Below are 12435 nucleotides of genomic sequence, written 5' to 3'. Positions count from 1 at the left end.
AGTAACAAAACATTACAAATGGTATTTCATTGCTCAGTCATATGACATGACTTCTCATTGACACCAAAGGCATCTCTGAAGTCTGACATGCGAAAATTCATAATTCATCAATGCAATGCCACAAAACTAGGCAAATACGAGAAAACATCTAAAAAGACAATTACAAGAAAAATGGATGAACGGAGATGCATTTGCACGAGGAATCAGAAGGAAATTACAGATGGTTATCAGTTACTGGACATCAGAAACACAGAACAACTTTTCTTCATCACACCCCATGAAGATCAACTTTTCATAACAAAAAACAAGAGAAAATAAGAAAATTTGGCAAAGTGATCATCAGAGACTTAAATACTAAGAATCAGATCATGGATCATATTGTTGCAGTATTCTCTCATCATTTGATACACAAAGACTTAGTATTATCAGATACACGGACCAACTTTTCATCACATCCCACAAGAGATCAACTTTTGGAAACAAAACACGAGAGAGAAAAAAAAGTGATCATCAGAGACTTAAATACTAAGAATCACGGTTGCAAGGCACAAGGACAAGGGTGAGGCAGTCCTGAAACATTACAGATGGTATTTCATTGCTCAGTAATATGAAATGACTTCTCATTGAAGCCAAAGACATCTCTGAAGTCTGACATGCGAAAATTCATAATTCATCAACGCAATGCCAAAAAACTAGGCAAATACGAGATAGCATCTAAAAAGACAATTACAAGAAAAATGTCTGAACAAAGATGCACTTGCACAAGGGATCAGAAGGAAATTAAAGATGGTTATCAGTCACAGGACATCAGAAACATGGACCTTTTCTTCACATCCCATGAGGATCAACTTTTGAAAAAAAAAAACAAGCGAGAAAAAAACAAGAAAATTTGGCAAAGTGATCATCAGAGACTTAAATACTAAGAATCAGATCATGGATCATATTGTTGCAGTATTCTCTCATCACTTGATACACAGAGGCTTAGTTTTATCACTTAAAAAGAATAAGTCATGTGATCATCAGCAACCTCAGACTTGCGCGTGGATGTCATGTGAATACAGGGACTCCAGGTAGGTTCGTCCTGTAAACAGGATCCTGGAGCCATCTGCACCTCCAGATGTTGGGCATAGCATCACTGGCATTTCAGAAAAAATTACAAGCTCCTAATTCAGGATCAACAAGAACACATGCAAGATACAAAGGTTTAACAGCTATATTAATTATGAATATCCAGATATCACCAGTGGGATAGGACACATCAACATTGTTCTTGTAAACCATCTCTCTGATTAGGTTCAAATTACTTCCCAAAACAACTATACCATTAGAATGTTCCAGTTATTTTGGTACACAGCTTTTATCAATTGCAATGGCTCAAGATGAATATAACAGGTTTGTCAGTCATGAATTCTCAGAAGCAGAACTGTTTGCTGAAAGAGTTTCATCACCTATTAAACCAGAAAACACAAATCTAAAGAACGCAAAAATAAGAATTAACATTCGTATGGCTCATATTAAGAAATTCAACCATATATCCACTTGTACTTCATGAATTAACACAGGTATGATGGCATTAAGAAAACACCAATACTAACAGCAACCAAATTGCTCAGCTAACCTCTTCAAAAACTGGGTAGAAAGTTGAAACTGATGGGTGGCATCAGATAATAAGCAAAGTTTTGTAAACATATCAAAGATTCAGTGTTTAGCATATCATATCTCACATCATTTGCAACCCTTGATTTGCACAGGAAGATAAAAAATTTAACAAGGGAAAAAAATAAGAGAAGAGGCCAGCGGTACGGCTCAATTTTTTTGAGAAAACATCAGAAACGGGAAACTTTGGTTAGACCATTTGAGTCCAGAGCAACAGCAATACGGTGCAAAGGGTTGGTAAGTACACCACCCCACCCACCATTATCACCATACCTCTTTCCTCTGGACCTTCCTCCACCACCACCACGTAGTCCATTCTCTGGATAGGCTGCTTTTGTCAAAAGCTTTGTTTGTCGTTCCAATTCATATGTGTTGAGGTTGTTCAAATTGGAAGACAAAAGTTCAATCAAACTCCTCAACGTTCAATCACATCACAAGAAATTCCACACTGGATAGCGAGAAGCACATTTGCTTTCTGCTTAACATTTTCTCATTGTCCAAGAACCATACGGATTAGTTTACAAGCACAAATACGGTGAAGAGAAGCAGATAAAAAATAAGGCAGCAACATCTAAACTGCTGACAGCAAAAATCCAAAATACAAAGACAACTCAGTCCCTTAGATGTTCTTTGACCATGCGATCATTTCCACAGGAGTCATTACAGGTCTGTAACTGTAAAATTGGCTCATCACGGTTGTCAAAATCAAAATACCAAGAAAGTGTCGACGGGCATATGTGCATGTATGTAAGAGCCGCTGTTGCCCTGGGAGAAAAAACTCAGGGCACACAACAGGGGGAACTAAGGATACAACAGGATGCTTTTGCTTCAAGGTAACGAGTCCAGTGGGAACCGACCAGACTCAAGAGACTGATCATCCCAATGACCAGATGATGAAGCACAAACAGATCACAAGTTGAGACCAGATGACAAAGCACACAAAATTCAGAGTGTGTTGTTCATGATCTATTGGTGATTTACTGGGTGTTGGGAGAAATCGATGCCTGAAGGCACCCCAACAGAGGTTCTTGTATTCAGCATGTTAGGAGATATGCTGACCGTAGGTGGATCATTTATCATTGTTGAGATCATTTATTAGCACATTAGGAAGATATGCTACCGTAGGTGATCATTTATCATTGTTGAGATCCGACTTTGCTTACCACAAATGATCATTAGAGCGTCCGAGTTTGTTTCTTCAGATATCTTGCAGCCGGTTCTGCTGACAAGATGATTCAGGCAGGGAATGTATGAGTGAATCTCATGCCATTATTTAACTCCCATCTCATAGAATCAAGAGACAAAGCTGATTTCAGCCTCTTCCAAAAATCAGAGATATTTGTGAGAGATAGTTAAACTCAACTTGTTCTCAGTTCAAAAATAGCAGAACTCAAATTGAGAACAGCAACAGAAGATTCATCTGAAACTCAGACTTGCCCATGAATGTCATGTGGGTACAGCGCCTCCAGGTAGGTTCATCCTGTAAACAGGATCCTGGAGCCAACTGTACCTCCAAATCTTGGGCATAGCATCATCGGCAATTCAGATGGTGTTTCACAACAAATCACCTGCCACTAATCCTGATTCATAATGCAAGGAAGAAACTAATGTAATCAATCATTAATTTCAGTTACCAAAACTGGGAGATCAAGTAAAAAATCAAAGTGCAATGGCTCAGATCTTGTATAACAGGTTTTTCAGTCATGAATTGTCAGAAGCAGAACTGGCATGTTTGCTGAAAGTGTTTATCATCACGGCCATTGTCAAACCAGAAAACACAAATCTATAAAAGGAGCTTATATTTGTATGGCTCATATTAAGAAATTCAACCATGTTTTCCCTTGTACTTCATGAACTAATCAGAAGCGCGGGTAAGATTCAAATCACTGCCATCAATCAAAACAAAAATACACTAAAGAGTCATGTAAAGTGGGTTCAAACCGATGGGTGGCATCAGATAATAAGCGGAGTTTTGTAAACATATCAAAGATTCAGTGTTTAGCATACAATATTTCACATCATCTGCCACCCTACGGTAATACTGATACATTTGCAAGGAAATATAGAGCGATAGTGCAAGGCATCAGATAATAAGCGGAGATTATTAGTCCACACATGGAATTTTCCATTGAGAGTGTAGGATATCTGATCATCACTTGCCAGCACGAAGAATATTTTTTTTTCGAAAACTATGTTTTAACTAAAAATCTCGGTTAGTCTATTTGACTCCAGAGCAATGGCAAACGCTGCTAAGGGTTGGTAAGTAAACCATCTCACTATCCGCGCCGGCTGTGCCCCCATTAGATCCGAGCCCAGTGAAAACTGAACTACGTCTAAGAGGATGAATATGAGCCGAGCGCAAACATGAACAGAACAAAAAAAAAATTAACAGATCGGACTCCTAGTGTTCCTCTCGGATGCCAACCACAGGGGCAGGCACGGATGATGCAGACATATCAACATGGCATCAGTTCAGACCGCCCGTCTGCTTGTACTCTCGTCATCGAGAAAGATTTCGGAACCAGAGATTATCTGATCTGATGATTCCAATCTAATCCCACAAGAAAAACTCAGAAGCAACACGAACGTACCACATCTATCTACAGAGTAGAAACGAGGCGGAAGCGGAGGAAGAGCGGCTGCGGCCTTGGATGAGAGGAGGCAGGGGCGGAGGCGATGGTGGCGGCCGTGTTGGCTGTTGCTTGGGAGGAAAGCGGCTCATATAGAGGAGGAGGGAGGTTAGGTTTCGGTAGTCGGTAGCAACGGAAATCAACCTTAACATGGGCCTTCGGCCGAAACTTCATAACTGGGCTGGGAAGTAAGAGAAGCCCATCGCCAGAACTGGGCTGATCGCGACCCGCCAGCCGCGAAAGCGACGCGAGTGAGCGAAATCACTCACAGGCGGCCGTCGCAACGGACAACCCAGTCCGGCCCACCGATGCCGACGTGGAGGGTCCGACGTCCGAGCGAGCGAAAACCGCAGCCATGCGAGACCCCCACTCCCAGCGACGCTCCCCGCCACAAACCCACGCTGCGCCCGCCACCTGCTCGGCCGTTCCCCGCTGCCACACCCACACGCGCCCGTCGCCATGGCCGGCGCCCCGCGCAGGTCCGACGTCGACTTCGCGGACGTCTTCGGCGGCCCGCCCCGCCGCTCGTCGGGGAGCGACCGCGGGCGGCGCTCCTCGCTCGACTCGCCCTCCGGCTCCGGCTCCGGCCCCGCGTCCAGGGAGCGGAGCGGGGCCGAGGAGAGGCCCGTCTTCGGGGACCGCACCAGCTCCGGCTTCGCGTCCAGGGAGCGGCGGAGCGGCGGGGAGAGCGGGCCCGGGGAGAGGCCCGTCTTCGGGGACCGCACCAGCTCCGAGCGGAGGCAGCTCGGCCAGGAGTTCTACAAGGATATCTTCCCGGGGGCCGAGCCGCCGGCGTCGCCCAGGCCGGGCGGCGCCTCCGGCGATCGGGACGTGTTTGGCGCGCCCACGTCGCCCGGCGGGTCCACCAGCCGCCTGCTGTCGCGGTCCAGGTATTTGGTTTAGTTATTAGCATTCTGCGGGATTTTCATACTGAACTACTGAACTGATACATCGGTGCCTATTGTTCTTGCCGATTATAGATACTGTCACGCTGAGAAATGCGACATTGTATACCGTTTATTTCTCTAGTGTGGAATTTAAACAAAGAAATGATAGAGCATTGGACATGACCCTGTTATCTGGCTGCTCCAAATTGGCTGCACTCTTTTGGGGTGACACTGAAGATATTGACCATTTCCTGCTTGGCTGCGCTGATCAGGGAATTATATGGTCGTTTCTGATGGACTGGTTGGGTTATACTCATCGGGCGCCTTACCTTCACTCAGTGTTCAAGGATTGGTGGATGCAGCCAGAGAGTGGTTTGATAAGGTGTGCAGGCATGGTATCGACAGTTTCGTCATTCTGACGTCATGATGTAAGGAAAGAAACAATAAGACCTTCAACGATGTGGCTTGGCCGCTGTCCCACGTCATCCAAATGATCAAAGATCATTTCATCATATGGAGAATGGCTGGGGCGAGAGGATTGGGCTATCTGCTTTGATTTGTGGCCATAGTGCAGTTTTTCTTTTCTTTTTGCTCAGAGCCGTTATTCTCTATTTTAATTGATTTGTTCGAATATGCTATATTTAATGATTGATGTCCATTTCCCCTGCATTATCTTGTAAATAACCACTATCTGATTACACCTTGTGAAATTTAACTCCACATAGGAATGCACAGAACTACTTATCATACTTTATTTTTATTTTGCTTATATCTGCTTCTTGCAGCTTCTCCATGAAGTTCACCAGAGGTGTGGACAGTTCAGTGCCTACTTCTCCATCCCGGCATATATCCAACAGAAATGATGATGACACATCTTATGGTTACAGTGTTCCAGCTTCACCGAATTCATCCACGAACAGTTCTCTTGCCCAGGGGGTATCCCAGCAAGATTCGAAGAGGAATCCCTTCTCGTGGCATCGATATCCCTTCCTATCCCGGTTCCGTTCAAGTGGAGATAAGAAGGACAGCTCTCAACATGTTAACTCTATGGACAGTGAATGTGAAGGGACTCCTATTAGTTCAGCAAGCTTCATCAGCAGTGACAAGTTCCATTTTTCATTCTATAAGTGGGCAGGGAAAGGAGCTTTGTTAATGTTGCCAGCTAGTGTGCAAGAAAAAGATGGAAATATTATTGGGGTTAGAAGCTTCCCTCAAGTAGTTGTGCAAGGCATCGACCTAATTGATGAGGAAGAAAGCATGTCAACCGCCACGCCTGCATCAAAAAGTCAGACCGACTATGAAGATTACAAATCTGGGAAAGATGGCTTGTTTGAAAGAAAACACAGTATAAACTCAACAACCAGGGAGGAATCTTCAGTGTTTGATGACTACCTGCAGGGTGATAAATCCAAAGAAGCAGGTACCTTTTTATTTAGAACGCTGCTCGCATGTCATTAAGTACGTAGTCTGTCAGCTTATGTAACTTCTGTACCAGTAAACGGCATGCCTCTTTTCTAGGACAGTAATATAAAGTGTTTTCGTGTCGTTTTGATGTAACTTTATTGAGGCTGGTGCTCTCTCTCTCTTCAGGAACAAAGAAGAGTATCAATAATGCAAAGAACAATGTATCAGCAGGGAGCCCCAGAACTCAAAGTTCACGTCCACCTTCAGACGAGAAAAGTCGTGGTAGCAGAGTGCTAAAGGATTTCATCAAAATCTTCAGTCCTGAGGTTTCACCAAAGCGAAAAGCGGCAGTTGAGGCTCAAGATCAGTCCAGTGGAAAAAATGGAAGCAAAGGTGGAGTTGAAGATAAATTTAGCATCTCGGATTTAGAGACTGGTGAGGATATTAAGACGGATAAAACAAACAATCAGAATGCATTTTCCCCTGCAGCTGCTCAAGTAAGTCAAATCTGTGTGGTCATATTTCCTGGATACTTCGTTGAATGCTGATCAAGCTCTGAATTATAAATGTGTGAAATTTTCCTTTGTACTATCTTTAAACAAGATAAGCAGTTTGACATTACACAGATACACCAGTTAGATTAATCTTTAATTTCATTCAGATAAGAGACGTACAAGGTAGGATGGAGAAACCCGTCCTTACAGTCGATGATGAAATACTCACAAGAACAGGCAAACTCTCGGGAACCGAAGATGTTAAACCTCCATCTGCTGATAGTAAGTATACCTGAATGAATTAATGAATCAAACCTGTGAATTGTTTTTGCTTTCTAGGAATAACTTTAATTGGTTAAACCATTGGTTGCTTTTTCAATAACCCTGCAGCACATAAATCCCACATAGTTCTTTCTAGTCTCTGGGTGTCCTCTATAACATTTTTGGGGCTTGCAATACTCGGTATGTAGCAGGGGGGGGGGGGGGGGTACTGTAGGACCGTAAGTGGTTTATTCATGTTTGGCCATAAGTTTCTCCAGATGCTGGTTGGCAAAAACATTTCTGTATGATTGTTGTCATCATTTTACTGAACTTGTGTCGCTAGCGTAATCTCCAAGAACTCATCTGTGATGTATTTCTTGTTGTTGTGTTTCCTAGAGTCGTTCCATGTTGAAACAGAGGAAAAGGTGCGTGACACAACAAGTCGTGAGGAAAGTCACATGGAAAATCTTGAAGAATGTGTGGTACGTGCAAAGTCTTTCTGTTATTAAAAAACGAATTATTCTAGCCTTGTAGGTATAAGAAAATACAATTGTTATTGTTGGTTTGTATACTGAGCAGCCATGCTAACCCTGCTTGCTATAATCGGTATATAAACTCCAAGGACCCTGAAAGTTGAAATTCCATCATTGGACTGGTATATAGTATTACTGCTGTTCTGCTAAGCAAGCTGACTATGTCAGTTTACAGCCAGTTAATTGCTAACCTACATGTCTTATAACAAGGCACTGTCAAAGGTTGAGACACAAGCCCATGACAACTTGGAATTCGCCAGTTTCTATGCTAATAGCCAGTTTCTTGCTCTTCTTCAGAGCCATGTTGACTGTTTCAACGTTTTAAACTTTCACACTTTTAACAGGTACTGTTATGAACCATTATGCCTATCCGCAAACAACACGTACACTGACCATAACCATTTACGTCATCATCTCAGAATGACATGGCACGGATAGCCCTTTTTTTTCCGAATAAGGGCATAGATAGGCCTAACTGTAACACCCAAATGTTTCTGATTTAACTTATGGTAATGCTGTTCAGTTAAAGCTGTCTACGTAAGTGTTACATTTGGACATGAGTTGCTACCCTCCCACACAATATTTTAAAGAAAGCACATCTCCACACCCTGTTATTCTGGTCTCAAGAGATTCAACATATGCACCATTAGAGTGCCATACCTACTATATTCAGCTGTAACCCAGGGCCAACATGAAAAATAACATTATCTTACAATAGGAAATAATGTAAGAATCCAACTTAGATATAGTTTCCTAATTTATACCATGAAACCTGACCTAGTGATGATTCATTAGCAGAAACCACCAGCATTTGAGCAGTTTGTCATTAAATTTTGGGGACCAGACTAATAAAAGTGTGTGCCTCTAACAAAAGATAAGTATGAAAGTTGTTCAGCCCATTAGATGTTTTCTCTAACCTTTTTTTTGTGTTTTACCATCTCTTATTTTACAAACCAGGTTGAGCATTTGGACGAAGATCAGATTCTTCAGGATGACAATGAAAAGGAACAAATAAAGGTACCACACGAAATAGGAATCAGAGTTCACAACTTGTTGCTTCTTTCCCATGAACTTCCTGTTCTATATCTCAGCTCTATTGCTTGTTGCAATGTAGATATCTCAATCCAAAATCCGGGAGTGGTCAAAGGGAAAAGAAGGAAATATTCGGTCATTGCTTTCTACACTGCAATATGTAAGTGCAAGAGCATCGTTTGCATGTAATCTCATAGTGTATGGTATCTCTGAATTCCCCAGGGCAATGTTTCACGTCCACATTTGCAATTTTTTGTTGACTCGTCTTCTGCACTAACCCATTATTAAAATAAATTACTATCTTCTTCCTACTTTATTGGCACATTGAAGATCAATGCCAAGTTATGTACATAAAGAAAGATATCTCTTGAACAGGTGTTGTTTTTGTTAAACGAGGCTTTCCTCCTTTTTTTCTCTTTAGAGTATGACATAATGATACCAGGGTTATGCTTTTTTTTTAACTTCATGTGTTTCTGTAGGTTCTCTGGCCTGAGAGTGGATGGAAACCAGTTCCATTGGTTAACATAATTGAAGGAGCAGCGGTTAAGAAAGCTTATCAGAAGGCGTTGTTATGTCTTCATCCAGATAAGTTGCAACAGCGAGGAGCTGCCATGCATCAAAAGTATATAGCAGAAAAGGTTTTTGAGATTCTACAGGTACCATGGATTATCCCAAATGCCTTTATGTAAAAGAAAAATAAATAACGTTATGGATTGACTAGAAGTTCACAACAAATGGCTAAGTTACTTCAGGGTAATTGCTCTATACCATTTTTAAAATCATTTTTTAGGGTGAAACTCTATGCTTGTCCGATTGGAAGTGGTGATAGCTAGTTTGGTATGTGGTTTATGGCATAGCTGATGGTGGAGTTCACAACAAGTTGTTAACTTATGTCAGGGTACTAGTTGTATAGCAGTTTTTTTTTCCTTTTTTGTGAAACTCTATACCGGCTCAATTGAAGGTTAGGATAGCTAGTTTGGTATGCCGTCTGCAAGCAAAACTGACAGTGTAGGGCAACGTGATATTATGCAATTCTGCTCCACTGCCGTTGCCTTTTACTTATTACTCCAACCTGATTTTACTCAAATCTGTTGGTGGTTTTCAAAATCATCTCAAATGCGCATATCAGAGGCTTTAACTTGCTAACCAAATCATTTGAAATTAAGTATCAAACCTGTAGTATGGATTTCTAGTTGATTTTGTAGAAAATAATATCTTATGTGATGGCTGCGACCATTTCTCACACTGATTCATTGTTCTGAAGAAAAATTGTTTCGACTAACCAAAATAATTTACACGATCCCCCTTTTGTTTCTGCAGGAGGCATGGAAGGAATTCAATTCGGTCACTTTTGGATAGTCTTTCATAGCTTTTTTGTTCAGCATGTCTACACTGTCTGTCCTCGTGCCAAAATGGACATGGATAGTCTTATCTACGATAATGTGTAGAAATGGTACAAGGACATTTTGTAAGCTGGCAAACTGCGCCTTATGTACTTGTTTTGGCGTAAATGCAACTGTCAATTGTAGAACCGACCAATGCTGCCCTTTGCTAAAAAAAGAAAGATTTTAGCAATTAAATTGCAGTGTTGGGTTCTGGTGTATTTGTTGGGAAACATAGTAGAAAACCAAAAAAACCGTGCGTACGTACACCCAAGATCAATATGAAGATGCATAAAGGGTTGAAATCACGATCGTTACCGTCATTGAGTTGCAGCGGAAGAAGAACGTGTCGGTGTAAGTCGTACTTGGAGTCCCTCGAACTGTCAATGAACGATCTCGTGAACAGCCCACGAATAATCCCTCGAACCGAAGACCGAAAACAAGGCCTCTCTACTTGGTTGCAAGCGTGCAACCTTCACGATCCAGCAGTGCTTCACCGTCTAGAGCTAATCGTCGCCAGAGAATTAGAGAGAGGAGATTATAACCACATTGGGCTTCTAATTATAAGGATTAGAGGAACTAGACCTAGCTCTAATTAGTCAACTAGGACCAACTAAAACTAGAAGAACTAGAGAAGGCTCCAAAAACTTGTGTGTCCATAGAATGGAAACCCTCTCATATATATAGGTTGGAGGGGAGAGGAGGGGCGCCACAAGGGGAGGGAAAGTCCCTCTACATTGGTCGACCAAGAGGGGGAGGAGTCCCCTCCAATTCGGCATCCCTTCCCTTCCCAAGTGGGAAAAGGGGGGCGCCACCTCTACTTGGGCTTTGGTGGCCCAAGTTGCCTTCCACCACTAGGCCTTTTATATATAATTTAGGGATAATTGGTTTTATACCCTTAGTTGTGTCCCCCTCGTCAGGATTGCCCCTAGTTTCTGAAAACACGTGCTCTTGCCCAACCCACTTTGGCGTCTTGTGCCTTTGCCCTTTGACCGTTTGACCGTCACTTTGAAAACTTCATAACTAATTCATACTAAATCAAAAAATGCAAATAAGATACCAAAATGTTCGGGAAAACATCACATGTATGTCGATGCCACTTGCATTCATGACAAAAGTGTTGGGAAGGGCCCATCCGAGTTTTAGCTCTTATGATACCACCATGTCATTTGTCATACTTTGCCACCAACTTTTTTTTGAACTTTTTAGATTGTACTGTTCATGGTGGTATCATAAGAGCTAAAACTCGTCACTTACCAACACTTTTGTCATGAATGCAAGTGACATTGACATACATGTGATGTTTTCCAAACATTTTGGTATCTTATTTGCATTTTTCTGATTTAGTATGAATTAGTTGTGAAGTTTTGAAAGTGACGATCAAAGGGCAAAAGCATAAGACGCCAAAGTGGGTTGGGAAAGACCACGTGTTTTCAAAAACTAGGGGCAATCCTGACGAGGGGGACTCAACTAAGGGTATAAAACCAATTATCCCTATAATTTAACAGCCCCAGAAATATTTTCCACCTATATATTATTTATCGGTAATACCCGATACTCTCTGAAACCCTTCCGGTGACCTCAAAACACTTACAGATCCTGTCAAAACTGTTTCGAATATTAATGGAACACTTTCACAAATATGTTCTCATCACTCCCGTCCTACTAACACTCAGCAGATCGTGATTGCCTTAAGCTTGTGACCCCGTAGGTTCAGTAACTCATAGACATGAATGAAACCCTTCGTTCAGTGATCGATAGCGGAACCGTGGACGTCCATATCAATCCCTATGAGCATACGAATGAAATTCGAGTGAATCTTTGGTTATCATGTGATGTTCCCTTTGCTTCGCGATACTTCACAAAACCCGGGATGCATCGGTATCCTCCTGAGTCATCACATGCTCATTATACCATTATTCTCTTACAGGTTTTGTTCTTCTTTCTCGTTGTCGTGTTCCGGCATCCCCGTGACGTAGCCACGTGTCTGGCCAAACGATAATGGATGTCGCCACAACGAGAGGGCCCTAAGAATATCTCTCCATCATCGAGGGAGAAAATCCCACTCTCGAGCTATCTAGTCCCTTGTTAAACTTTTCTATGAACCTGTAAGTTATCGTTATGATCACGGTGTTACATGTGACGTTTGAGCAACC

General features: G+C 42.1%; 1 protein-coding gene, 10 non-coding genes and 3 pseudogenes across 12 annotated transcripts; 1 reads left to right on the top strand and 13 right to left on the bottom strand.

Moving 5' to 3' along the window:
• Positions 1 to 26: 26 nt before the first annotated feature.
• Positions 27 to 119, bottom strand: LOC123100879 (small nucleolar RNA R64/Z200 family). Its single transcript, XR_006448506.1, has one exon. It is a non-coding gene; the product is annotated as a small nucleolar RNA R64/Z200 family (small nucleolar RNA).
• A 215-nt stretch (positions 120 to 334) lies between these two features.
• On the bottom strand, positions 335 to 408 carry LOC123100864 (uncharacterized; annotated as a pseudogene).
• Positions 409 to 592: 184 nt separating this feature from the next.
• On the bottom strand, positions 593 to 685 carry LOC123100878 (small nucleolar RNA R64/Z200 family). The gene has a single exon (XR_006448505.1). It is a non-coding gene; the product is annotated as a small nucleolar RNA R64/Z200 family (small nucleolar RNA).
• Positions 686 to 899: 214 nt separating this feature from the next.
• Positions 900 to 973, bottom strand: LOC123100863 (uncharacterized; annotated as a pseudogene).
• A 52-nt stretch (positions 974 to 1025) lies between these two features.
• Positions 1026 to 1140, bottom strand: LOC123100869 (small nucleolar RNA Z278). The gene has a single exon (XR_006448496.1). It is a non-coding gene; the product is annotated as a small nucleolar RNA Z278 (small nucleolar RNA).
• A 230-nt stretch (positions 1141 to 1370) lies between these two features.
• LOC123100851 (small nucleolar RNA Z223) lies at positions 1371 to 1459 on the bottom strand. The gene has a single exon (XR_006448484.1). It is a non-coding gene; the product is annotated as a small nucleolar RNA Z223 (small nucleolar RNA).
• A 194-nt stretch (positions 1460 to 1653) lies between these two features.
• Positions 1654 to 1737, bottom strand: LOC123100883 (small nucleolar RNA R16). Its single transcript, XR_006448510.1, has one exon. It is a non-coding gene; the product is annotated as a small nucleolar RNA R16 (small nucleolar RNA).
• Positions 1738 to 2261: 524 nt separating this feature from the next.
• LOC123100838 (uncharacterized) lies at positions 2262 to 2357 on the bottom strand (annotated as a pseudogene).
• Positions 2358 to 3080: 723 nt separating this feature from the next.
• LOC123100870 (small nucleolar RNA Z278) lies at positions 3081 to 3195 on the bottom strand. The gene has a single exon (XR_006448497.1). It is a non-coding gene; the product is annotated as a small nucleolar RNA Z278 (small nucleolar RNA).
• A 128-nt stretch (positions 3196 to 3323) lies between these two features.
• On the bottom strand, positions 3324 to 3419 carry LOC123100848 (small nucleolar RNA Z223). The gene has a single exon (XR_006448481.1). It is a non-coding gene; the product is annotated as a small nucleolar RNA Z223 (small nucleolar RNA).
• Positions 3420 to 3463: 44 nt separating this feature from the next.
• On the bottom strand, positions 3464 to 3548 carry LOC123100938 (small nucleolar RNA U36a). Its single transcript, XR_006448546.1, has one exon. It is a non-coding gene; the product is annotated as a small nucleolar RNA U36a (small nucleolar RNA).
• A 54-nt stretch (positions 3549 to 3602) lies between these two features.
• Positions 3603 to 3686, bottom strand: LOC123100881 (small nucleolar RNA R16). The gene has a single exon (XR_006448508.1). It is a non-coding gene; the product is annotated as a small nucleolar RNA R16 (small nucleolar RNA).
• Positions 3687 to 3732: 46 nt separating this feature from the next.
• Positions 3733 to 3820, bottom strand: LOC123100882 (small nucleolar RNA R16). Its single transcript, XR_006448509.1, has one exon. It is a non-coding gene; the product is annotated as a small nucleolar RNA R16 (small nucleolar RNA).
• Positions 3821 to 4656: 836 nt separating this feature from the next.
• On the top strand, positions 4657 to 10493 carry LOC123098386 (J domain-containing protein required for chloroplast accumulation response 1). 2 transcript variants are annotated; one of them, XM_044520358.1, is made up of 9 exons: positions 4657 to 5176; positions 5959 to 6593; positions 6764 to 7074; positions 7239 to 7353; positions 7729 to 7814; positions 8823 to 8882; positions 8980 to 9057; positions 9377 to 9553; positions 10218 to 10493. In XM_044520358.1, exons 1-9 carry the CDS (start codon positions 4746 to 4748, stop codon positions 10254 to 10256), a joined length of 1932 nt encoding a protein of 643 aa, XP_044376293.1. In that variant the 5' UTR covers positions 4657 to 4745; the 3' UTR covers positions 10257 to 10493. The 2 variants fall into 2 exon arrangements, with proteins under 2 accessions (XP_044376293.1, XP_044376294.1); XM_044520359.1 differs by lacking the exon at positions 4657 to 5176 and adding an exon at positions 5338 to 5555.
• Positions 10494 to 12435: the final 1942 nt, after the last annotated feature.

The sequence above is a fragment of the Triticum aestivum genome, chromosome 4D (assembly GCF_018294505.1).
Source record: "Triticum aestivum cultivar Chinese Spring chromosome 4D, IWGSC CS RefSeq v2.1, whole genome shotgun sequence".
Classification (NCBI taxonomy): domain Eukaryota; kingdom Viridiplantae; phylum Streptophyta; class Magnoliopsida; order Poales; family Poaceae; genus Triticum; species Triticum aestivum.
The sequence above is the reverse complement of the archived record's forward strand: the minus strand, read 5'-3'. Positions and strand labels throughout refer to the sequence as shown.